This window comes from Takifugu flavidus, chromosome 17 (assembly GCF_003711565.1).
Source record: "Takifugu flavidus isolate HTHZ2018 chromosome 17, ASM371156v2, whole genome shotgun sequence".
Classification (NCBI taxonomy): Eukaryota; Metazoa; Chordata; class Actinopteri; order Tetraodontiformes; family Tetraodontidae; genus Takifugu; species Takifugu flavidus.
The window spans coordinates 3,829,542-3,854,963 of NC_079536.1; the positions used below are offsets into that span (position 1 = coordinate 3,829,542).

At 51.6% G+C, this 25,422-nt stretch overlaps 2 protein-coding genes across 7 annotated transcripts; one reads left to right on the forward strand and one right to left on the reverse strand.

Moving 5' to 3' along the window:
* The first annotated feature begins 48 nt into the window (after positions 1-48).
* Positions 49-4,614, forward strand: chpf2 (chondroitin polymerizing factor 2). The gene is made up of 4 exons (XM_057013082.1): positions 49-1,249; positions 1,455-2,019; positions 2,097-2,279; positions 2,513-4,614. Exons 1-4 carry the CDS (start codon positions 978-980, stop codon positions 3,785-3,787), a joined length of 2,295 nt encoding a protein of 764 aa, XP_056869062.1. The 5' UTR covers positions 49-977; the 3' UTR covers positions 3,788-4,614.
* Positions 4,615-4,879: 265 nt separating this feature from the next.
* On the reverse strand, positions 4,880-24,867 carry LOC130513878 (SWI/SNF-related matrix-associated actin-dependent regulator of chromatin subfamily D member 3). Of its 6 annotated transcripts, none has more exons than XM_057013086.1 (14): positions 24,546-24,867; positions 12,976-13,190; positions 11,515-11,604; positions 10,556-10,598; positions 9,587-9,709; positions 9,366-9,491; positions 8,881-8,976; positions 7,647-7,748; positions 7,412-7,573; positions 7,246-7,343; positions 7,035-7,170; positions 6,807-6,929; positions 6,574-6,675; positions 4,880-6,502 (listed from the first exon to the last, which is right to left on the reverse strand). In XM_057013086.1, exons 1-14 carry the CDS (start codon positions 24,555-24,557, stop codon positions 6,449-6,451), a joined length of 1,482 nt encoding a protein of 493 aa, XP_056869066.1. In that variant the 5' UTR covers positions 24,558-24,867; the 3' UTR covers positions 4,880-6,448. The 6 variants fall into 6 exon arrangements, with proteins under 6 accessions (XP_056869066.1, XP_056869065.1, XP_056869064.1 ...); XM_057013085.1 differs by lacking the exon at positions 24,546-24,867 and adding an exon at positions 17,137-17,709 and having other exon boundaries at positions 9,366-9,488; XM_057013084.1 differs by lacking the exon at positions 24,546-24,867 and adding an exon at positions 17,137-17,708.
* Positions 24,868-25,422: the final 555 nt, after the last annotated feature.

Genomic DNA, 25,422 nt, shown 5'->3' on the forward strand with positions numbered 1-25,422 from the left:
GTAAATGTGTTTCAATGTCAACGTGGAATGAAATGGAACCGATGTGCGCGGATGGTGCTGGTTACCGCGGCGTTCGTGTTGTTTCCGGACCGAGTATCGGGAGTCAGCCCGGAGCTGATGCTGCAGCGCGGTCAGGGGTGATGGGTGTCCGCAGGCGGGGGGCGAGCGTTCCTTCCCCCGCGTAGGCTTCAGTTTTTGGAGGAAGTCAAGAATCTAAAGAAAATGGATGACGCGTGGACGGATTTTTCACGCTTCCGATGGCGATAGCGGCGTGTTTTTGTTGTCCCCCCCCCCCCCACCACCTCGACCTTTACGGCTGCGACAAGAACGCGAGCGAGTCGCCCAACTCCGCGTTGGTGTAAAGGAATCACGGTGCGAAAAATGTGCACGAAAGCCCCGGACGGGTCGTTAGCTCGCTAGCTCAGCCTTCGACGTCTCCCCCCGCAGCTCAATTTCGGAGGCGACATTCCCGTCCCGACACTCTTTCACTTCGACTTTTTCCAGGAATGACTATTTAGGTTGGCATCATCCCAAATGTCCGCGTTTAAAGCGCCGTTTCGAGCACTTCCTCCCTCAGTTAGCCGACTTTAGTGGCGGCTGTTAGCGCCAGGGCTAACCGAAATTAGTGAGGCTAATCGAAAGGTTTGCTGAAATGGGAACATGATGTGTTTGTTGTCTGGGATGACACGGACTGAGGCTGGCGTCTCCCGGCTACTTTCTACAACAAAAAGACGGAAAGTACTTTTCTGACCTCTTCGGGTATGGTGTTTATGAATTAACGTTGCTTTTATTTGCATAATTAGTCGCCCCCAAAGGTAGGTTTCCCCTTAAACGTTAGCCGAGCATCTGGACGCCTGACACTATGTGACCTTGAAGATAATCGAATTATTTCAGGACAGAAAGCGATTTTTTCCCCCCCCTCTGGAAAGGACCCAGCACAAAAAAGCTCCAGCAACTGGAGCTGATAACTTCCAGACATGCGCCTTTCCTCCTTTTTGGCCGTGTTCAGGCCTGCGTTGCCCCTCATCCTCGGGCTGTCATTGGGATGTAGTCTGAGCCTTTTGATGGTCTCCTGGACCCAAGGGGAGGCCGATGACGGGTGTGGAGACGACCCGGGCGACGGGAGACTCTTTCTGGTTGGAAGAGATTCCCAGAGAGAGTCTAGGGACCAGGCTGGAGAGGAGGACTTCCAGCCACGTATCGTTCCCTACCACAAAGACCCGAATAAACCCCACAAGAAGGTCCTCAGGTAAGTCTGGAAGTCAAATCATTCAATATCGCTCTTTGAATTAAACAGAAAATCTTGTCTAAACAGCTTTACAGTGATTTTTTTTTTGCCTTGAGGGTATGTAGAGTCACAATGAGATTCTGTTCTCTGCTCTTTCAGTCACCGTCATGTAAAGTCTGAGCTTCATGTGTGTTTTTTTTTTCTTCTTTTCTTTACGCTCCCCAAGAACAAGGTACATTCACACAGAACTGGGAATCCGGGAGCGGCTCCTGGTGGGCGTCCTGACCTCCCGGGCGACCCTCAACACGCTGGCTGTGGCGGTGAACCGTACGGTCGCCCACCATTTCCACCGCACCTTCTTCTTCACGGGGCTGCGCAGCCCCAAAGTGCCTCACGGCATGAGCGTGGTGGCGCACGGCGACGACCGTCCCGTCTGGCTGATGTACGAGACGGTGCGCCACCTCCATCAGCACTACGCCTCGGACTACGATTGGTTCCTTCTCGCCCAGGACGACACCTACATGCAGGCGGACCGCCTGTCGGAGCTGGTGGGCCACCTCGGCACAGGCCAGGATCTGTACATGGGCAGAGCGGAGGAGTTTATTGGCGGCGAGGAGAAAGCGCGCTACTGCCACGGCGGCTACGGCTACTTGCTGTCCCGCAGCCTGCTGGCCCGTCTGCAGCCCCACCTGGACACCTGCCGCAACGACATCCTCAGCGTGCGGCCCGACGAGTGGCTCGGCCGCTGCATCATCGACTACCTGGGTCTCAGCTGCGTGGAGGTGCACCAGGTAAGCCCGTTAGAACGTCCCGCCACGGGATGACGCGCTTGACGGTTTTTACGAAGATCCCTCCCTCTTTCCGCCAGGGGATGAACTACCGGTACTTTGAGCTCGGGAAGAACGCCGATCCCCAGCGCGAGGACAGCCTGCAGTTCCGGAACGCCTTCACCGTCCACCCGGTGTCGGACCCCAACCTCATGTACCGCCTGCACAAGCGTTTCAGCCAGATTGAGCTGGAATTAACGTACCTGCACATTCAGCAGCTGCAGGTTCGTTAGCTCGCTCTGCGCCGCCTCAGCCGCACTCTCTGTTAGCGAAACACAGCTGATTTTCTCTCCACCGCACCCACTTCTTTTGTTTCGAAGCCAGGGCGGAATTTTTAGGCTGACGCAATAATAAACCTGAGAGCAGCCCCAGGAACCCTATTTCCCAACTAGCATTAGCCGCTAATGAGGCTTTAGCGTTGCTCTGCACCTGACAGATTTATTGTTTCGCTCAACAGACGCAGATCAACAACCTGAGCGAGCTGACGCCCGAGGGCAAAGCCGGAGTCACGTGGCCCGTCGGCATCAACTCCCCGTTCAAGCCGAGAACTCGCTTCGAGGTGATAAACTGGGAATACTTCACGGAAGAGCACATCTACTCCTGCGTCGACGGCTCGCCCAAGTGCGAGATGAGGGGCGCCGACCGCGCGGACGTCGACGCCGTGTTGGAGATCGCGGTGGAGCGCCTGAACGAGCGCTACCAGCCGCAGCTCCGCTTCACCAAGCGGCGTCTGCTCAACGGTTACAGGCGCTTCGACCCCACCCGCGGCATGGAGTACGTGCTGGACCTGGCGCTGGAGGCGTACACCCAGAAGGACCACAGCCAAGTCATCGCCAAGCGCGTGAACCTGCTGCGCCCTCTGAGCGCCGTGGAGATCATCCCCATGCCGTACGTGACGGAGGCCACCCGGGTGCAGGTCATCCTCCCCGTCACCGCCCAGGACCAGGACTTTGTCGGCAACTTCCTGGATATGTACGTGATGAACACCTTGGACGCCCGCGACAACGTCCTGCTCACGTTCCTGTTCATCTACGACCCGTTCGACGCGCAGCGCGTCAGTCAGACCGACGTGTTCGCGGGCATCAAGGCCATGATCGGAGAGGTGGAGAAGCGCTACGGGGACGTGAAGATCCCCTGGATCAGCGTGAAGACGGAGGTGCCCTCGCAGGTCAAGCTGATGGACATCATCTCCAAGAAGCACCCGGTGGACACGCTTTTCTTCCTGGCGAGCGTGTGGACGGAGGTCAACGCCGACTTCCTGAACCGCTGCAGGATGAACACCATCAGCAACTGGCAGGTCTTCTTCCCCATCCACTTCCAGGAGTTCAGCCCCGCCGTCATGTACCGGGACCAGCAGCCCTCGGCCGCCTCGTCCGCCTTCGCCTCCGAGTCGCTGCGGGACGGCCGCTTCGACCGCCACGTGTTTGACGAGGCCTGCTTCTACAACGCCGACTACATGACGGCGAGGACCAAGATGGCGGCCGACCTCTTGGACAACGAGGAGCTCCTGGAGAGCATGGACGTGTACGACATATTTGTGCGGTACTCGGGGCTGCACGTCTTCAGGGCCGTGGAGCCGGCTCTGATCCAGAAGTACGTGAGACGGACCTGCAACCCCCGCTTCAGCGAGGACGTCTACCACCGCTGCGTCCTCAGTAACCTACAGGGGCTGGGCTCGCGCTCCCACCTGGCCATGGCGCTCTTTGAGCAGGAGCAGGCCAACAGCACTTAGAGGCGGCGGGGATTAAAACCCCCTCACGTCTGGACACTGTGAGTCAGACGGGCGTCGCCTGAATGTGGACCTCTCGTGTCCTGCGTCCTCACTGGAGCAGCCACGGACACTCGAGCTGAGAGTCTTGAGTTAGGGGAAGGACGTCTGTAATGGCGAACGATTCTTCTGCGTCGAAGCCGCTAAAACCAGCAGGCGGCTTTTCTTTAATATATGTATTTTTTAAGCAATTAAAGTGTTATTTCTGTTTCCTCTCATTCTCTGGAAGACAGCAAAATGTTTCCCCTGGAGGCCAGGGACAGTCTGCCCCAGACCGCCCCGCCCCATCTCCTCACCGTAAATCTAGGGCTTTTTTTTTTGCTCCACCCTGTCCTGGGCCTCCCGGGGCTTCTGGCAGCTTTTCTCCACGTGTTTGCCTCCGGGGCGGTTTGGCCAGCCCGGGTCCATCTCTGCGTGGGCGGCTCACCTCCAACCACGCAGGACCGTCCTCCTCCGCCACCGAGACCTCTCCCGTGAGCTCAGAGGAGACGGGGCCAGTGAAAGAGCCTCTTTTAAGGGCTTAAAGACGGCGGGGAAACGGCCTTCACCTGCTGACGTGAACAATGACGCGCCTGTCTGAGGAAATATCTGGAGCTGGGGCGCTAAGTCAACACAGATGCACAGGGGGAGGCTTGTTCCTTTATACTGCTCATAAACCGAAGAACAACTTTAATTAAAGCTTTAATATGAATAAACCGCTGGAGAATGTTGCAGGTTTGGGCTAAGACGAGGAGACGTATTAAAACAGTTTATGTGCCTGGTAAATAAAGTCTGAACGTGCAGCCGCTGCAGCTGTGTGTGCGACGTCCATGTTATTCTCCCGTCACGCGCGAGGCGACGCTTGAATTCCCTTCATCTGCAGAGCTTCACGCCACAACGGCGTCTAATCTAATTACTGAACTGATTTTCTTCTTACCTTGATTTCTGTTCTTCTAACTGGTGAATTTAAAGCACTCGTGAATGCTAATCAAAGCCTGACACATGATTGACACCTAAAAGGAATGTTAAATGGAGACTGTTTAAAGATGTGGAAAGAAAGACACTTTAAAGACGATGGCATTTACAAACTTTGGCAAGCGCTTCTTTATTTACATCCAGGCTGTCCTGCAGTGTCACGGCTGTTTCCCCCCCATTTCTAAAAATCCAGTTTGAGTACTTCAGGAGTCTGGATCCCTTTTCTTCCCAGTTGGTGCCGCTCGGACTGTTTTCACGCACGTCCTCAACAGCTGTCGGGACGACGCGGCTCCCGCTCTCCTCCGCCAGGGGGCGCCAGAGAGCCGGCGACAACAGCCACACAAAGACGTTTCTCCAGGTCAGAGACAGGACTACAAGACACTACCTTTGACTACATTTCTGCTCTAAGGAGTGCAGTTCTCATAACTTAATAACAAAAATCAAACACAGCTCAGAAAAGTAAACACACACCTACAGTTAGTTGCTGGTAGGGCATATCATTTTTGGCAAAAAAGTTTCCAGAAGGCATTCGCTTTTGCTCGTCACAGACACCGGCCTGCTTTGCCAGGTTGATATATACGTATATATACACACACGCCGTCTGTCGGATGCATGGATGAACATCCGTGAAGCATGCATAGGTCGTGGTGAATCATCCAATCGGCGCACAGTGCAAATCAATGGTGGAAAGAGTGTGTGTCCATTCGATGACATATACAAAGAAGCTGAGCGTGAGAGGAGATGGATGCAGGATGTTTCATGGGTGGAAAGCAAGGGAGCCGTTTTCATTGTTGCAGCTTCCAGCTCCCACGACGGTCAGGGGACGGACCTAAAATAAACCGCCCCGTCCCGAGACACGGAGGAACATTCCTGCCCCGCCGAATCCCCCTCAAAACAAACGCACGCAGTCCGCCGTGTACTGTACAGCCCCCCCTCTTTAAGGGGCAAAAACATATTTACATTCACATCTGAATTCAAACCAATCCTCCTTCGTATGGTATAAAAAGCGGAAAAAAAGTAGACGCAGTCCTGCAGATCTGGGGTCAGACGGTCGCAAAAGCTCAACTTTGGAAGGGAATTTTCTCTGAAATGACACAAAACGTTCCAATTTTCCTTCCACTTCCTCTTAAACCCAGATGAGATCTCTTGTGCCCACTTTTTAAAAAAAAAAAAAAATCATTTCCTTCTTGTGGCAGCCTTTGGTAACACCTTCAGCACATCTCAGAACACACAAGGAAGAGAAAGTGAGCGATTCCAGGAAAAATCCCAACAGCTACAGGCAAATTTATCACCTTTTAGGGAAGAAAATTGGATTGTTGCTATAAAAAGACACAAAGGTTTAATGTTGCGATGGTGTAATTAATACTGTTGTGAGAAATGTAGTAAAAACGGGACGCTAATCTCGCCTTTGCTGGTGTCAGATATCACTGAAAAACGAAGAAAAAAGAACCCCACAACTATTCTGATCCGAGAGTCCAGTGTGACGCAGCAAAATCTTTGAGATGAGTGTGTGTGTGTGTTAGCAGCCAGTTTTTTGTCGTACTGTTGGAGATATTTACAGAGTAAAGAGTAGCAGGTGGAAGAAATGGTGATGGCGATGAGGCGGCGGCGCCCCCTGACCTCCAAACACACTCAGACGCACAGGTACGGTGGGGCGCGGGGGGTCTGGGTTCATGTGGTGCGCACGGCTAAGGCCTGTTCCAGCTCCTGCCTCCTCTGCTGAATCTGTCAGTGGATCAGTCAAATTAGGACGGGACCGGTTCTAGAGATCGGGAGACGGACGATTGCATCCTCACCTTGCAGTAGAAATAGCGGCTGACGGCCTCCTGGGACCAGGGCTCGTGATAAAACGCCGCCCTCCTCTCCTCTTCGGGGTTCCCCACCACGTCTGTCATTAACTACAGCCAAGGAGAGGGCGGAGCCATTAATGACAGGACCTAATCACCATCCATCCATCACCGGCTCCACACGGAGCCAATCAAACCCATGACCTGCTTGCTAATTAGTAGTAAGGAGGTCGGTACTGAACCTTGAGGTCTCGGCTCTGGGATTTCAGCCAGTCCTGGATGTAGCCCTTGGGATCTCTGGAGAAACTGAGCATGAAGTCCCTCTGGATCTTCAGCTGGTTGATGGACTCGATGGTCTCGTGGATCTGAGAAAACAGCGCCGTTACATGAACTTTAAAAACTGGCAGCTTGGCGTTCCGCAGGGCAGCTCGCTCGCCACCCTAAAGTTGTCGGGTCAGAGGTGAGCTCACCTTGTTGTCCAGCGAGGCGATTTCCTGCTGGTTGGCGGTGGAGAGGAGGAAGCTGCTCATTTGGCTCTTCAGGGGGTCCTCCACCTCCACATCGATGTCGTAGCAGGCCGTCTTCTTGTGGTCGTTGGGGTCCACGCTAACGCCGTCAACAGCGCGTCAGTGAAACGCAGACAGGAAGTCACTTCAGAGAAAGTCTGCGAGGGGAGTTTACCTGATAATGTGGTTGATGACGATGGGGTCGGGGGGCAGGAGGAGGTTGGTGAGACGCTGAGGGATCTCGGAGAACTTCAGGCGAGGGCAGTCGAAAATCTATGCACACAAAATAAGCTGAAGTCAGCGTCCCTGAACGTCCTCTGGGGGCTCCAGGTGTGACGTACCTGCTGGAAGTACTTATCACAGTTGATGTACTCCTTGTCGTGCGAGTCCTGCAGCTTGTTGGTTTTGATGTACTGCCAGAGGGCCTGGATGATGCAGGAGCGGGTCTGGGTGTGAATGCCCAGCAGGCGAGCCAGGCGGGGGTCCAGCTTGAACTGGGGGGGCTGCGGAGACGAGGCAATCGGGTCAGGAGCCTCATGGCGTCCGGTGATTTCAGCGCTATCGGTAGCGGCTCACCTGGTAGTCCAGCATCAGCAGCAGAGTGCAGCGCACGCTAACGTCTCCGGGACGCTTCACCTGGAAGCCGTCCGTCTCCTGCGTGGTGGGCGTGCGGTGCCACTGCGGCCAGAAACCCAATTGGCTGGTTATTCTCTTCATCATCATCATCATCATCATCATCATCGCTGGCTTTTCTCTGTTTTGTGCTGACTAGCATGCTAACGGTGTGAGCGCCTCTGAAGTCTGACAGACAATTTCATCTCCTTTGAGGAAATTAGAGCCTTTAACGATGGTTTTTGGGTTATATCCTCCACATAAACAGCCGGGGGAAATTGTGAATTCTTTTTTTTCTTCTTCAACCATTGTGGATAAACACTCAAAATCTAGAGGCCACATATTCACGCTCTGTTCTGAGCTAAAGATTTCCAATTGAGCCTGTCTGTATCTCGCAGCCTTGATGCTGGCCTCAAGTGCCACATCTGCGGTGGAAGGGGGGAGTGAATAGTTTTTAAATGTACCCACACAGAGTGTACCAAGACACCGAGATAGCAGAAGGTTAACCGCGCGGCTCCCCTGCTGAATGGTGCGATAATCGAGCTCGCGCTATCCTCCGGCAGAAAAAACAACCCCCCCACCCCTATTAACATTCAGTGTTTCAACCTTCACGTTCGTGTTATTGGAAGCTGAAAAGAAAAAGCATTTAAGAAATGTCTTTGGTGCAGATTGATTGCTCTCAATTGCCAACATGGAGTAATATTTTACATCCAATCAGCGGCTCAACCTGTAAAGCGCTGACAAAAAGGGCTCTTTTGAAAGGACCTCGTTTAGGACCAAACACTCCAACGCCTCGCTAAAATACCCTCTTAAAAGGCGGAATGTTGAGAATTCATAATGTTTACCGCAAAAGTCTTAAAGTGGATTTTATTTTTTACTGCAAAGGCACAAAGGGAAGGAGCCTAATTAAACATTTTCCGCGCTGGCACTTATTTTCCGACTACATTCACCTTGGAATGCAGAAATTTTATTCTACTTTGGATTCACGCCATCCATCCATCCCATGCAAATACAGCTGTGTTGCACAGGAGGCACGTTGAGGCTTTTCTGCTTGTGCTGCACTTCCTTCAGCTCATTCTAGAACTTCTATAGCGTGTTAGCATGTAGCTTTTGTGTGGACAAAGTGAAGCAGCTACAGCTGAAGACCAACGGTTGTGAAATGATGAAATGATGAATGGGATGTTCTGTTTGCACTGACCTCCACCAGGTGGTTGTCCGGCCCGTAGAGGTCTTTGTCCAGCTCGATCACCAGGCTCTTAAAAAAGGAAGAAAACTTCTTCTTCTGCTTCCCTGGCTGTGAAAGACACGCAGTCGGCCGCTACATTAACGGCCTCAAACAAGCACAAGCTTCTTCTCTCAGAGCAACGCTACTCAAAAAGCCACAAGAGGCCGCGTGAGATCATGCAGCGAGACGTTCTCAGAGTCCACTTCCTGTGAGCTCCACCAGAAATATTTGTGGTTTGTGAGACTTCAATGGCTCCTCCAGCTGCGAGACATCACCAGGAACGTCGGAACCCTTTTTATTTTTTTTATTTTTAAAGCTAACGCTGCAAAACTTTCTGGGATCTGGTCTCCGCGGCATCGGTCGTCCGCGTTCCGGGTCGGGCCAACAACAACGCGGAAAGATTATGATCTCAGCTGTCAGCTCGCTCGCTCGCTCGCTGCCGATAAAAAGGGACTCACGTCATCCAGTAACTTTCCCTCCACTCGCAGTTCCCATGAGGCAATGCTGCCGTCTGAGTCATCGGCGTCAGGTCTGGCCGGGTTGAAGGTGTTGGAAATGTAGAGCCTCAGTTTTCGCTTTTGCTGCTGACACGAGGGCATAGAGAGATCACGGGAGTTAACAGCAGGAGGGGCGGGAGAGAGGGCGCCGTTAGCCGCGCCCGGCCCGCTTTGCTCGCTACCTTCATCGGCCTCTTCAGCGCCTCCTGGATGTCCACGCGTTTGCGCATTATGGTCTGGTCCAGTTTACGCTCGAACGCCAGCAGGTCCATGTAGGCCTGGGACTCCGGGACCAGCTCGCGGATCTGTTCACACGGGAGACCGTCGGAGGTTTGAAGACACAGCAGGATGCCGCTTTTCTCCACAATTTATCTGTGACTTTCTCTAAAAAGACATTATCGATCCGCCATCCCTTGAAGCCGCTCCGGCTTATCTCAAGGACATTTGGTCCCAACGCATCGAGAGCTTTGTCCTCAACCTGGCGTCCTTCTCGTGCGTTCAAAGGGGGCGCGGATGGACAAAGACGCGTGTCCTTTGTTGTTGAAACTTCCTTCCAAAACTCCTCGCTATGCTAATGCTATCCTGCTAAACCTGGGCCTCTTGTGATGTACGGACGGTGCGATCCCTTAATACGGCGGTCCCAGGGGACGCCAGGGAGCATCAGCCGTGCCCACCTCTCCCTAATTCTTTCATGCGTCCTCCTCAACGGCTGCCTCCATTGTTCCCTATCGCTCCGTCACTACCTCCATCTCGCCGTCTTTCACCAGGCCGAGGTGCCGGGCGGACAGAGTGGGGGAGACATTCCTGATCCCTGAGTCATTATTGTGGAGTGGCGCCCAAAGCCGTGCCTACCGCTATCTCTCTGTCTGGGATATGCCTGGGATAAGACCTCGGCCAAGACGCTCGCAGTTTCCAGACCTTTTCCAGGACCTTTCCAGGACGCGGGCCTGGAAATCTGCAACCATTATTCACAACCTAAGAAAGCCTCCCGTTTGCACCCCTCCATCGTCATCGACCGGCCCTCCGCACCTTCTAAGAAGCCTTGACTTCAAACACACACACACAACCAAGATCTCTGTGTCCTGCACACAAAAATAACACACAGACAAAGAGAAAAGAGAACAACAAAGGTAAAAAATATGCAGCCTCACCCTTTGCGGAAGAATCTTGTCTGCCATTTTCCTTCTCTTTGCACTAGAGAGGGAGAGAGAAAGAGAGAGAAAGAGGAAAAAGAGAGCATGTTACTATGGTGACTGATAGCGTAGCACCCAGGCCATCTGCTAAAATGCTGGGCCATATCCAGCACCCCAGCATCCCAGCTGTGTGTGTGTGTGTGTGTGTGTGTGTGTGTGTGTGTGTGTGTGTGAGCTCATGACTTGGTGTAAAATGCAGCCGTTCACCTTCAAAGCGAGTGAATCCTTTAAAGTGCCACGCCGCACGCCTTTAGCGTGACATATATTCACTGCACGCGCACACACATGCACACGCACACGCACTCTGCAGCGTCCGTGTTGGCGACAGGGTGGTGTTTTGGGGTTTTTTCTGGAAGGCAGAGTCTGAGTGGATCGGGTGTTTTCATTCATGAATTTCTGGCATTTCCTGTTGTGTGAGGCACCAAAAGTAACATTTTCTTTTAAAATCTCACACGTGGCCAAATACAAAGTTGGGCCAAAGGAACCGAAACCACCGTTTGCATGAATTTTGGGGCCGTGCATGCAGGTTTGTTGGTTCTTGTGGCGTGTTCCTGGGGAGCACTACGCTAAAGAATAAAACCAAGCGCTGGAGTCGGGATAGCAGCTGCCCTAGTCAGTTAGCTTAGCTTAGCACCTGGGGAACAGCTAGCTATGGGTAGAAAACTCTCTATCTCACCTTTTCCCCCCATTTCAAGTAATCCAAGTTGAAACAGACCCTCCATCACAAGTCTCCGCTAGTTCAAACGGCCTTAAAAGGCCTTTGATGCCAGAATCTACCAGACAACGCTCCCATCATGCCATGCTCCAGTCCAGATCATGCACCACTACAGGTCAGGGGTCAGCGTCTGCCGGGTGCTTGCCTCAGGCTAACAAACGCCAGGGTAAGAAAATGGACATGCAGCAGAATAAACTCCTACTTTGATCCAAGCGTGGGATCTGACTGTGGCTCTCTCATGTCCATCTGCCTCGCCGGCATCTCGCTGGCTCCGGGGTATCCGACCGTCTTCCTAGGAATCGGTGAGGGATTCGAGGGTTGTCCGGTTAGACACAAACATACACTCGCTCAGAGGTAGCATGTCAGCGGGGGAACACGTGGTGGTGCTGGCTGCTGGTGTGTGTGTTGCGTTCAGGGGTCAGTACAAACTCTGCACAGTGTCAACAAACACCCAGAGAGGTGTGAAAGGAGGTTCGGCCGAAGTGGCTCGGTCTCACGCGCCGGGACGGCATCTGTCCGCCCGGGTTTGAGGCTCAGACGCGGGTCGACGTTTGACACGCCTGTCGATGTGCTCGTGGATCAATGGCGCCGCAGGTTCAGGGAAGAGGAGATAGAGGTCCAGGGAGCGCGCGTATTGATCTTTCCAACGAGCCCACCTGCCGCACGCCGCTCTCCTGATCTACATCGGCGCTCTGTGTGGATCTGAATGTGCCTGGAATGCTGATGTTCAGATCTTTTCTGCTGCCTAATCAGATAGCAGACGGATCAATGGTGCAACAACCACGCAGGAACAGCTCTGAACCCCGGGTGACCACGGAATAACCACCAGCCCGAGCAACGGCGGCGTGTCCCACGCTCTCCGCCCTGTTCTCAGCGCCACGCAGCTAACACCAGCTGTGGCTCCACGCCCCACAATGGGACCGAGGTGCACCCAAACGCATCATCCCGCAGCGAGGACGAGCGCAGCGCTAATGAAGCTGGATTATAGCTCATCCCAATTATTGCTACAATAATCCGCCTTGCGAGGCGAGAAAGTGGACAAGGTTGGTTTGTTGGCGCCGATGTCGGCGGCGAGGCGCGGCGCGGCGCTGCGGAGGAAACGGTTTAGCCGCTGTAATCGTTTCACGCTGGCGTTCGTTTTATTTGGGAGAGATTACTCGAGCAGGCGGCGTCTGTCGGCGCTAGCTGTTTGAAGTGATCCCGCCGCATCCCAGGGTGGCCAAGAGGGAAGAGATGAGGAAAAGTGGGTGATGGAAGAGGAGCGGTGGGTTAAAAAGAGAGAGAAACAGCCAGAGAGCACAGAAAAAAACAAAATGGAGGATGAAGAGATACACAGAAGACGTGGTTTCACCTCTCATCTCCGCTTTTCACCATTAGCATCGTTAGCGTTAGCATTACGTAGTATCTTCTGCCTTTCTGTCAGAGGTTTTTACTGTTTAAGTTCAACAGAAAACCTACATAATGCAAATCTAAGTCAAATCTGGAGTAGTAATAAACACTGTGGTCCATCTCTTCATACGTTCCGTACGTATGAATCATGACCCTGTTTGGTTTGGGGCTCGGCGCCAGTAAGAACTTTATATTAGCAGTTGCATTTGAAGCGGAACCGCGGCTGCATGATCTCAGCAGGTTTTCCACAGGCGCGCCGTGCGTCCACACTCACTTCCTGGCCCGGTTCTGGACGGTCTGTTGCTGCTGCTGCTGCTGCTGCTGCTGCTGCTGGACCTGCTGGGAGGGCGCGGGCCTCTTACGGCTGGCCTCTATCACCGGGGTGGGCAGGCCGGGCCGGACCGCCGGGCTGCCTCCGTACGGCGGGCCAGGGGGGCCCATCGGAGCGCCCTGGTGGGGCATCCTCGCTCCGGACGGCATTCCAGGACGCTGAGGGGTGAGAAGACAGGTTAAGTGAATATATTTTTATCCAAACAGTGCATCTATAAATACAACAAAGGAGCCAGATCAGATGTAGCGTCGACGTGAGGAGATCTGAGCCGCAGCAGTGAGTGAGGAACGGATCCAAAAACATCAGGTGTGACGGCGGAAAAGCTCCCTCGCACCCTCCTCCGAAGGAACGCAAACAGTCCCGCGCTGACATCTGGGAACAACTGGAGCGCCCTCACCTGCGCCTGTCACTCCCATGGCAACAGCTGGCTCCCTGCACCGTGGATCGGCTCAGACTAAACTCTGGCACACGAGGCAGAACCGGCCCGTTTAACAGCAATAAACATGTTAAATAATGTGCAGTGTGTGCGAAAAAAGCTGCACGACGGTGGTCAGCGCCATCGTCCCAAATACTGTATCCCATGATGCTTCAGGAGCCGCGAGCTGCTTGGCATCGCTAACGTTAACACGAGAACTTTGTCAAACCCTCTCCAGCTGTGAGGGTTCATATGCATGATAACTGGTCCTGTTGAGCCATTTTCTCTGAATTTTTGATACTTTTAGTTGAATTTAAGCAACGTCCTTGGCGTGCGAAGTAGCAAAGTCGTCTTTAGCCACTTTTCAGATGAAAATCCCTTTTATTCATGTCACAGTGCAACAAAAGCGCAACCAGGTGACGGCTTTTATTCCCGCTGGTGAGCTTTCAGAAGGCGATCGCTAAAATGCTAATGCTAACGGGGTTTCAGGAACCCATAAGAGTGGGTAGATAGTGAAATGATCCAAAAATACAAAAGTCCGTTTCTGAGCTCCAATAAAAATAAACCCTCCAAAGACGCGTCCTGTCTCCTTCTTCACGCCGCCTCGGTAGCATCCAAACCCTCTTTTATTGGATATTTCATTCATTCGAGCTGCCAAAACATTGAATAAATAAAGATGAAATAAAGTGACCTTTCCTAACCGGCAGAGCGCTGATGAAATGCTCCGCGAATGTTGAATGTTTGGAGCAGAAGGACGGACGGAGAATTAAAAATGTTTCACAGCCGCGCACGTGAGCGCACGTTTTGCTTTCCCTGCGCGAGTCGACGAGCACGAGGCCTGATCTTTAGACTGTCGGCAAACAGGCGTGGACGCGCCTTTGAAAACAAACAAAGAGGAAAGTAATAAAACACCAGCGTGGGCTCGGTGGGGGGGGTTAGGGGGGTTAGGGGGTGGGGGGCGAACCTGTTCGGGTTCAATAACGCGACGGGGCCTGACAGAACGAGGTCAGCGTCTTTGGTGCCCTTTGAAATGGTGACCGAGTGGAGCCTGCGTGATAAGCCCGAGCAGGCGGCGCTGTCACTCCAGCCGGCTGTTTGGTCGGCGGTGAGGGGGAGGGGGTGTTCAGAAGAGGATAAGGAAACATATGGTGGGGGGGGGGGCAAGATGGGCACCTTATGGAGACTTAAGGGCCGCTTCATTCCTGAGCGTTTGTGTTACCGTGGATGTTTGTGATGGACTCTGAAACCCTCCCAAAGACAGTGAGTGGATCATCGGACCTGCTGAACTGGTTCCAGTCCTCTGACCCGAGCCAGGAATCACATCTGCCGTGTGGACGGATATCTGAGAAGTGTGCTGGCATCTCCAGAGGGATTTGGAGCGGTCAAATTTAACCCAGACGCCACCACGCTGTCGCAGGACCGCGACCGGAGGCCTGAAACCCGCGACTGGGTGAAGACGGGGTTCCTAGCGTAAAGTTGCCGGATGATTCTTGTTCCGCTCACACAGAGAGACTAATCAAATATGTTCCTTTCCATAAACGCTGACTTCTGGAATGTCTTTTCATTCTGATCCAACATTCCAGAAAATTTCAACCTGTTCGACGAGCATCGAGCCATCATTTACGTAGCCCATCGATGTTCTTCTGTCTTAACTAAATCAAACCGACACTGATGCTAAATGCTAAAATTGTCCCTCAAATTGACTCACTGACGACTAAATCATGTATAGAAATGTTTTGCTAACTAATTACTACATATTTTATTGTTTTTGTTGGCGCCGCCGTAGTGTCATGCTACTACATGATGTCATCAAGCTGCGTCTTTTCCTCCTTTTGGAACTAGGAGCCCCCTAGTGGCCGGAGGAACGAGTTGCACATGTAAAATCAGCAGCAACACAAAGTTCTAAAGCTACACAGACCAGTGCGTTTTGTTGTACTTTAGTTTATCACCCCCCCCCCACACACACACACACACACACACACACTGCTGGAAGGTTGGTGTCAACACCCTCGGCTAACTCCACACAAATGCAGGAACACACACAACCCCAGAAACGCAACAGGAGGGAGGTAGGAGACAGATAACGAGAAATAACATCAGCCGAGCCACGAACCTCGGCTACCGGACGCCGCCAAGACCGCCAGAACGCCACGACCTTCTAGGACCACGCCGGCGCTCACGCCAGCACGCCTCCGTCTGTTCGCCAGCACGTTCGCATCGATAAACGCGCATCGTCTCCCCCATCCCGCGCCAAGATACCGAGATTTTTCCGCCTCTGCGGGACGCGGAGCGAAAAAACCCGCGGCAGCTTACGCAATGGGACGTTCTCCAGGGGAGGGGGGGGGGGGGGCGTTTGACAAAATATGCAGAGGGAAATATTTGGCTTGGAGCAGCCAGAGCTTCATCAAGGTTAATTGGCCTGTCGAGAGGACGCGGTCGGCTCCACCATCCATCACCTGCCCCATTGTTTCCTAAAGTCTGCCTCTGTGAGGAAGGACGGCCTCCTGCCAAGAGACGGTGCCTCTTCATCACCTGGAGAGGTGGGGGCAGCGCTTCGGTCTGCTGCACCGTCCTGAACTCTGGCGAGGTGACACCAGCCGGGCGGGTTCGGCTTTTGCTAATATTATTAGAATAAAGTGCCGATTCATGTTTCTGCGCAGACCTTTGGGGCGTCACGGACCACAACGTTCCAGGTTTGGGGGTCGTTTCTTCGGATTCCTTTGATTTCAAAATATGAAAGAAAATGAGAGCAAATGTTGAAATAATTCAGCTCATTATGTGTTAATTTATGGAGAAAATAAAGTCCCGCGTAGCGTCAGAAGATGAGCGTTTCAACTCACTTCCTTTCTATTTTTCTTTTTTTTAAAATGAGGAAACAAAAATATCCATAAACGCAAAACATCAAAGCAATCTTGAGGCTCCGGACCCTCTTTTAACTGGTCACAAAGAAGATACGCAGTGGAATATCAATGGAGAATTGACAGATGACTCAATAGTTCACACTGGGGCCATGAGACAAAGTAAAACTTTATGGATAGAAAAGGGAGAGACTTTTCCATCCTCGGCATCTGCCCGCTGATTCATCCCGCCCGTGTCCTGGCGTGTAAAAGCCCAGAGTGGGAGGAGCAGGCTAACAGTTGCCTAACCTCTAACCGTGAGCGACACTTGACGTGACATTTCATGCTAGCTGCACATGAATGGGCTGATTGTTCTGCGTGATTTCCAGGATTGGCCATCTGCCTCGGCCGCGTCCGCGCTACTACGTCCGTGCGCCCCCGTGACCTTTCGGGATCAGACCCCTCCGCCGAGCGCCGCCTGGGAGGTTGCCCGTGCTGTCGGGCTCGTCATGTTTGTCCCGCAGGAGCTCCTGCGTTAGCCGAACGGGGAGCTGGCCGCTTCTCCGCCTGTCAGAAACCGTCTCCATCCTTTCTGCAGCTACATCCCATCAACGCCGCCCCGCTTCCCGTCCTCTCGCCCCATCCTCCTCTGCCAGGCTGGGATCCAGGAGGCTGGAAATAACCTTCACATGGCTCAGCGCTACCCAGCTCTCCCTCGCACACCGACAGCACGCCGCTGCCGCCGCCGCCGCCGCCGCTGCTGCACTGACTCACGCACTAACACACGCACGCGCGCACACGCACAGATGCATGCCAGAGCCCTTCACGGGAATGACGGACAGCGCCACTCACCACTCCATGGACCAGGAACTCAAACAGTTTGCTCTTGGTGGCTTTCCTGGCTCCCCCCGCCGTCTCCTCCGTAGCCATTTGCTCAGTCCCCTCCGTTCACCCGGCTGTGTCTCCCCTCTCCTTCTTTTGTCTTTCCCTCTCCCTCCTGTTCCCCTCCCCTGCTCCACTTTCCTTCTCTTTGTGCTCTCCTTTTCAGCACTGCCTGTCCCTGGCTCTCCTTCTCCCTCTCCCTCTTTTGAACGTGAAGCAGCCCCGCCGAGTCCCTCGCTGTGTCTAGCTCACTTTTTAGTTGAGCCGGATTTCAGGAGCCCGGCACGTCGCTCGGAGGTGGGGACGGCGGAGGGGGTGGCGGCGGTGCGCTGGGGGTCTGTCAGGGGGGATTCGGCCAGCCCACCCCGACGCTCCCCCGCACAGCTGTTGCATTCCATTGGAAGATAAGGGCACGGCGAGGCTGCTGTTTGGTCTGAACGGGGGCTGGGAAGGTTACAGCCAGTCAGCCATTCCTCTGCTGCTGCAGCTTCCCCCTCGCTGACCAACCCAGAGGCCACGGTCAGCACACACAGAGCTGCAAGTCCTCCGCTCATTCTCAAAAAAAAAAAAGAAAAAGGAAAAAAATAGGACATCGTGCTCTTAAAGGGAAAGTGCTGCATATCATTAACATGCACTTACGTCCCAGTATATTACATCTGTTACCATATTACTACATTTTTTTCTGATATACTGTAAATATGGGATGTATATCAGACACATCAGATCAACGGGATCAGTACAACAAATATTACTGATATATGTTATCTTATTAACACAGATCTAATCATTTGTCTGTTTTCTTGCCTATTTTTTTCTTTAGTATTGTTAAATGATGAAGGAGAGCAAACCAGGTCCTTGGCCAGGACATTAAAGGCCCCACATAACAGCTAATATCAAGGATTAAATCATTCAATCTGAAAATCAGGGCGACGCAGTGTCACGTCAGCCATGTGATGACGAAGGCGACGATGGCAAAGATGGCGTGGTTTCCTCAATGGGAAGCCTCAGAAGTGTCACAACAACGCTCCAAAGAGGAGCAGGCCATGTCAGGAGCACCTCCATTTCCTGTGCCGTCCTCGTCAGAGTGCATTCACAGGTTAGCAATACTTCCTGCACCCCCCTCCCATGGCTTTCACCTTTCACCCACTAGCCGGTACAGAGGCTGCACTCAGGCTGGGGCAAATAAGCCTGGGAGTGTGTGTGTGTGTGTGTGTTGTGTGTGTGTGTGGTGTGTGTGTGTGTGGGGTGGGGGGAGTGGACCAGTGAAGCGTCGGTCACTTCACACATAAAATTTCAATCAGGCTGTTTTCCAAACATTTATTCATAAAATGCAGAAACCTGAATTGTACGGGGGTGAAAGAGTCCAGGCAGTGTGTGTGTGTGGTGGTGTGTGTGTGTGTGTGTGTGTGTGCGGCCATTTTAAGTTGAAATATGATCAAATGCAAGCTTGAGATTCGTGCTCCACCGACTCGTCTCCTCCCAGCATCAGATCATGAGAGTGAAATATTCATGAGGTTATTTGAATGACAAAGGAGGTGAAGAGGGCCAGATTCAAGAGGAGGGCCCGACCGGTGGACACGCGACGGCATATTGTCACTTTTTATTGTCCCCTCGTCCTCAAAAGCGTCGAGCCAAGTGCCAGAATAAAAGGCAAAAGCCAACAGCTCCGTGGCCTAAATCACAATCAGCACAACATTCTGACAAGTTTAAATATGGGGTGAGGGATGAGGAAAGGTGGCGTCGCCAGGACAGCTGGTAAGTGGGTCTAGAGACCCTTCAGGTCAGGGGTCGCGACCTTCAGGAGGACATGGTAGAGCCTCAGAAGTAACCGGCGCAGTAACAGGTCTGCACAGTGCAGAGACGTGCAGAAATTCAGCACCTAATTGCGATTATTGGAATTGAATGATTGGTTCATTTAAAGCTGGCTTATTGGCTGGCGCTCCTGCTGAAGTGTGGCTCGGTGGCGCCACCTGCTGTTACAATGAAGAAACTGCCTCCGTCTTCATTTGGGTAGGGAAGGAATCACGAAATAAACCTGTGAGTGATAAATCCCTCGCACTCTCTTCCCTCAACATTTTCCTCCCCGCTCGAACCCGGCAGCAGCGGCCGCCCTCGCTGGCACCGCGTGAGAGTAACCTTGTGTTGCGTAACGTATGACGAAAAGGCTTTACGTGTATTAATCACATGGCTATTTTCCCTCAAGGTCAACCTGGCCAATCCACCCCCCCTCTGATTCTGAGACTGCGCCCCGGCCCCCGTTTCTTCAGCGACAGCGTGCTCTTTCAAGGATAACAAAGAGATCCAGCTACTCGGTCGATGAGAAAGGGAGCGCCGTGGTGCAGGAGTACTCCCTGCTGGACCCCCACAGTCGCCCTTACCAAAGCCAGTCAGTCTCACCAAATGGTGAGGCCCCCAATGTGTAGCAGCCAGGGGGGGCAGATGGGGGCTGACAGGGGCTAAAGGAGCGCCAGCAGTATTACTGATGACCAACAGAGGGAGCAGTCAGGCATGAGGGGTAGGAAGGAGGGGTGGGGGGGTTTAAGGAGGGGCCCACCATCAGGATGCAGTTAGATAAATGGATGTTGATGACAAGGTTAAGTTTAACTGCACTGCTCATGTTAACACGCTAATTAGTCTCCCTTAATTTAATGGTTTAACCTGAATTGATTGAGGTTTTGAAGCCTTCCATTCCCGACCCGACCACAAGAGGGAAGCAATGAGCTCACAGCCTGGTTTTATATTACAAAGAATAAAACAATATAAATAACAAGTACATGATTAAAACGGAAACAGCTGTTTAAAATCATACCAATATGCAGGAATGTAAACATAAGTCAATAAAGATCCAGGTTTGAATGATCTATTCTCACAAACTGAATCTGGTAAACATTGAGATTTGGTGCATATCATAACCGCAGGTATTTTTTGTTCACCTAGGTGTAACATATTAATACACACAAGGCAGGTCCCCCTCCACGGGTGCTAAAACTAGCTTGGCCATGTGGCTACAGTAGCCCAGAATGGACAAAAACATCTCAATACCAACTCAGGCCTTTGCAGTGTGAAGATTGACCTCATTTGCAATATAAATGCTACTTTTCTCCAGCATGTGGATGCATTCGAGGGGGCCACCAAGTCACAGACACTGCATCTTTAGATTGGCTTTGAAGTTAGCACCTGTAACTGTAAATCACCCAAATGTCTCCCAGTGTGTTTAAAGAGACAAGACCAGCGTTAAACCGTGAATGACGGGGACGAGCAATCCAAAGAATGGTTTTGCCTGGTTTTCCCTCGATATAAAAATGCTGATGCGTGACTTCCAGCTCCCAGAGGCAGCGTTTACATACCAGAGGCCTGGAACCTGCCCTCGTGCACGTCACTGTAGAAGACAGATGGGGTACACTGCAGGGAAGGACTGTACCGAGGGTACGGCTCCCTCCCGTGGCTGGGCCCCCTCCTTTGCTCCCCTTTCTCTTTCTTAAGAGCTGCACACAAAACGCAGCTCAATGGCTCCAGAAACGCCCGAGTGGCCGTCAGCCGCCATCAAAGCCAAATTAGAGCCGCACCTTCTCCGAGGGGGATTAACGGCTGAGAAGCACATCTCCTGGCGGGTCTCATGCAGCCCGGCATTGGTAATGAGGGGCAATAATAGAGCATCTGCTGATATTCTGCTACCAAGGTGATTTGGCACAAAAAACAGTGAGGAGGTCACACAAAGGCGCCAGCCTGAAAGGAGGCCGAGGCTCCGCGCTGGATTTTCTGGCCCGGTTTGGGACAAAGCTCCCTCGTCGAGGTGAGAAAAGACCCCGCAAGCCCTGGAACAAAGCCCCAGGCTTTACCTGCTGCGGGCATTTCCTGTTTGCTGTAACTATGACAACCGGGTAATATGTCCCCTGCCCAAAGCCAACAGCCAATGAGGTGACGGCAACTGCAGCGGTTTCAAAAGTGGAGCAGGAGCCCGTTCTGGAGCTTAAAGGGATTTTTTCTTCCTCCGGGCCGGGAGGCAATAATTCCAAAAATTCCAACTGCCATATAAAACACACACTGGCAGATTATTCCCTTCCTCTGGCCCGGATCTTTCAACACGACTCTGCCTGCGCGGGACGGGAGAGAAGAGGCGACAGAACGAGGCCAGGCCCGGAATGTGCTGGGCTGAGGCTGAGAGAGTCCAAATGGGTCGGGGAGATAACCCTCAAACCCGACCACTCCACACGCCAAAATAGAAGCACTCAGGAAAGATATTCATCAATAGGAATGAGCATCAGGGCGCCCGCTCCACTTTTCTGATCAGACGTACACATATTTCCTAAATATGAGCAGAAATCTTATATTAACCTCCCCTTTCTGTCATTTACGAAGCCCAACTAGACAATAATATATTCAAAAGAACAGATCCAGATTCTGGGAAATGTCTATAATAAACTGGGATGTGAATTAGCCCTGACGCTAACATGCTAGCTGAGGAGCGGAGCAACGTGGCGATTGGGTTGACAAACAGACTGGGAACCACTGAAGCCTAATGAGCTTGAAGTAGCATCACAACTCCAACACCTGGATAAAAGAAACACACTTTTGTGGATGAAACTGAGAAATAAATGACAGCGCAGCGGCGTTCCTGTAAGCTTTTCAGTTTCCGCCATTCCACAAGCACATTCCTGCCAGCCAAGAGAAACACAAAGGGAAGTGCCCATTGTCCAATTATCCGCGCAAAAAAACGGCACACACCGAGGCCGAGAGAGAGTTTCGGCGCTGGTGCTGCGATTGGAGGAATTTATATGTGTAATACAAATGATCAGAGCCTCAGCCGAGGTGGAGCGGCGGCGAGGAAAAGACGGATCGATGGAAACCCGTGAGCCGCTGCAAAACATGGATTGACCTTGATGAGGCTCCCAAACTAAATTTCAAACATGACTGAACACAGTGACCGCTGTGTGTGTGTGTGTGCACCCGTGCATGCACGTGCGCTCCTGTGCAGCTTTCCTTAAAAAGCCTGGTCAAGCACCCAGCAGACTGTAAAAGGAGCTGATCCTCTCATCAGGAGCCGCGACGCTACCTTGCATACTAATGTTCTCCCTTTCTTTCTATGGGAATATCTGCGCCAGGAGCTGGGTCAGGGAAGACTAAAACTTTCCATTTTTGTCCCATTTCTTCCCACAGAGAGGGACACTCCACCTACATCGCTGACAACACACACTTTTATGTAAAAAGGCATCAAAAGCAAACATCTCAGCATTCATAAAATGCCTTGAAAGCTTCATTTACAGCGTGAATGTTGTTACACAGAGCGGGTTTCCATTGTGTGGTAATGCTGAAGTATGTCCTTTGTACAGGAAAACGTGGTTCGACTGACAAAATATATGGAAAATGGCTTTTTTTTTGCAGATCATTAGCATTATGAAACCTTTGCTTGCAGCCAAAAACATCAGTTTTATCACGTTAGTGCATCAAACCAAAAAAGAAAGGGAGGAAGTGTGGAAAATAATTCTAACACGATCACGATAATAAATATGTAGTTTAGCCCTCCCAAACTTTCCCATGATTTTGAGAGGGTGGTGCAATAATAAGATATGTTGAAAGTAAAACAAATGTTTGCTAAAATTAGCTATTGTCTTATTAGCTTAGCATGGCTAAACTATTGGAAAGGGATGAAAGACCTAAATTGACTCAGAAGAAAAGCAGCATAACCCTAAAATCAAAATTACATCTCATATTTTGTTGTTTTGGTCCTGAAAAATAATAGTAATAGAAATTATAATAACCAGTGCACGTGGATAATGATAGAAATTTAACACATTTGTGTTAGTATGAAAACAAACAAGAAACAACAATATCATCACAGGCAAATTACATAACTTGTTTGTATGACATGCTAAGAAATTGTTTATTAATTTATGACAAATTAAAATTAAATGAATTAGTGTATGCTAACAAGGTGAAACTAGATCCAGTAGCCTAGTTTTAAACGCAAATGGGACAGCAAATAACGCAGCACCTAACTGCAGTAATAAATAATAAATAAAAACAAAGACTGGGTGATTATTGGTACAAGAATAGAAAAGAAATGTAATGGGTGAGTTGGTGCAGCTCTTCTCATATAATTAGCCTAACTGGCTAATGGCGTACTCCTAAAATGGATGACGCAGTGATCGCCCCCTGGTGGTCAGCTGCAATACATAAATTCTCCTACAAAATATTTTCCAAAAAGCACAAGATAATATAGCCAACAAATAAAATTAGAGCATTTCATGAAATCGGGGCTGAGCATTTCAGACAGCAATAAACTAAAATTAAGCTAATTTCGGGTAATTAGCACGTAGCAATTAGCAGCATTTGCTTGTTGGGGTGGGAAACAATCGCTTTTAGCTCAACTATACGATCAAAAATGTCCCATCACCTAATTATTTCAAACGTGCCCTCCTGTGTATGTTTCTCTCAGGTGGAATTAAGAAGTTTTGATGATCAAAACACTGATAATTGCGCAAATCGCTGAACCGGACTGAGCCGCGCTGCATGCTGGGACTCGGAGCCGGGCTCCAACTCTCAGCGGGGAAGCAAAAATGTCAAAACTGCGCAGTCTTTAGGCCCCTGGAAACGGCCAACGTGCAGAATGGGCTCCAGCGGAGGTGATTATGTTGCAGCTGGAATGTGAAAATTTGATTTTCCTTTGGCTCAGCACATTAACTGCGTGCGCCACCCCCCGAATGCCTCCCCTGCTCCCGTGCGAGCCCCAACTACCGGATCCAAAACTTTTCCTCCGAGATTAAACCCGCACTTGCATAATTACGGGCAGCCGACGCGGGGCACCGTGGCCCCCCGTCCAGGCAGGGCGGGTGGGGAGAGGTGACGGACGCTGAAGGGGCACCGCGGACGGTCGGACGGACGGATGGCCGGTGCTGCGCACCCTCGGCCGGGCTCCGCACCCTCGGCCGGGCTCCGCTGCGCTCCCCCGCCCCCGGGCATCGCTCCTCAAGTGTCTGTCTGTTTCCTACACGAGTCAAGGTTAACAAGCCGCGCTGGTGTCTGCCTGCGTCGGCTGGAAAACGGGGAGGGGTGGAGGTGGAGGGAGGTGAGGCGCAGCAACTATACAGTGATGCAGACACGAGTAGCCTCCAGCCCCCCTTAAATATTCCCAACCACGTCCCACTCCCTGCTGCGGATTCTCTAATAAATACATTGTGCACCGTGCGCGCTGGAACATTTCATAAAAAAAAAAAGGAAAAGAAAAACCCATCACAATAATCCAGATTAATGCGCATTAATCCGGGCGCCGGCAGCAATCAAAGAAATATGTAAAGAACAGTTCAAATGGTGGCTGCGGCGCGCACAAGTGATGTGGAATCAAACAAACGTGCTAACGGAGGTAGCAGAAGCATCCATACCTTTCTCTCCATCACTGGGCGCTCTCTGAAGCTACTCAACAACCGCGACTGGGGGGACTGTGTGGCTCCGCGGAGGGCTCCGCTCCTTCGTGGAGGTGGCGGGCGCAGCTTCCCCGGCACTCCTCAACTTCTTCGCGGCTTCGCAGACAGCGGCGTCTCCCTCTCACTTCCCCATCACCGGACAGCTAAGGCGAATTATTAGCAGTGGCCTGTGAGACGCCGAGCCGGGGATGGAGCGAGAGCCACGATTGGTGAAGGCTGGTTGGGGAGAGCGGGGGCGCAGGCGCGGTGCGCCTCCGCCGGAGAGCCGAGCCATGAAGAGCCAGCAGCCAAAGGGAGCGTCAGCAAATTACCCCGATCACTGCTTTGGAACGAAAAATGGCAAACGGACCACTTCAGAGTGCGTAGACGCTGAAAAATGGTCGCCATCGTTTGAATGTACTGTTTAGGATTTTTCTGGAGAGAGATATAAGGGGGGTGGGTACATTTAAGCAAGTTGTAAACGTCAAAATGTGGAAGCAAATTTTGTAATTTGATATTGTAATCACGGCTCAGGCGGCAAATTTATTTATTTATTTTTTAAAAAAGTTTTCTGTTCATTCATTCAAAGGACGATTTTGCGTTTTCCCTCAAAATTTAAATTCCATCCGACTAATGGGATAAATTTACTGCCTATTGTTCTCTCTCTGACCCCTAAACATTATTTTCCAGATTCTTTAAGCTTTTCTATTTAATGACTTCCAATTTTTGCTTCCTTAAACCTCTTTTCCCCATTAAAACCTTTATTTATTCAGTCATTTTAAACATCTCTGAGGCTCTAGAGGACCACTAGTTCCAGATGGGACTGATGTGACCATATTGGAATTAAATACAATAC

What these genes read in the sequence shown, in the direction of transcription:
- LOC130513878 (XM_057013084.1), bottom strand. Translation starts at nt 17,214, where the DNA reads ATGGCTACGGAGGAGACGGCGGGGGGAGCCAGGAAAGCCACCAAGAGC. An exon ending in AGGGAAAGTTACTGGATGAC is followed by an intron (nt 8,977 to 9,365) that starts GTGAGTCCCTTT and finishes TGTCTTTCACAG; the next exon opens with CCAGGGAAGCAGAAGAAGAA. An exon ending in TCGCCTCGCTGGACAACAAG is followed by an intron (nt 6,930 to 7,034) that starts GTGAGCTCACCT and finishes CTGTTTTCTCAG; the next exon opens with ATCCACGAGACCATCGAGTC.
- chpf2 (XM_057013082.1), top strand. Translation starts at nt 978, where the DNA reads ATGCGCCTTTCCTCCTTTTTGGCCGTGTTCAGGCCTGCGTTGCCCCTC. An exon ending in CCCCACAAGAAGGTCCTCAG is followed by an intron (nt 1,250 to 1,454) that starts GTAAGTCTGGAA and finishes ACGCTCCCCAAG; the next exon opens with AACAAGGTACATTCACACAG. An exon ending in TGCACATTCAGCAGCTGCAG is followed by an intron (nt 2,280 to 2,512) that starts GTTCGTTAGCTC and finishes TTCGCTCAACAG; the next exon opens with ACGCAGATCAACAACCTGAG.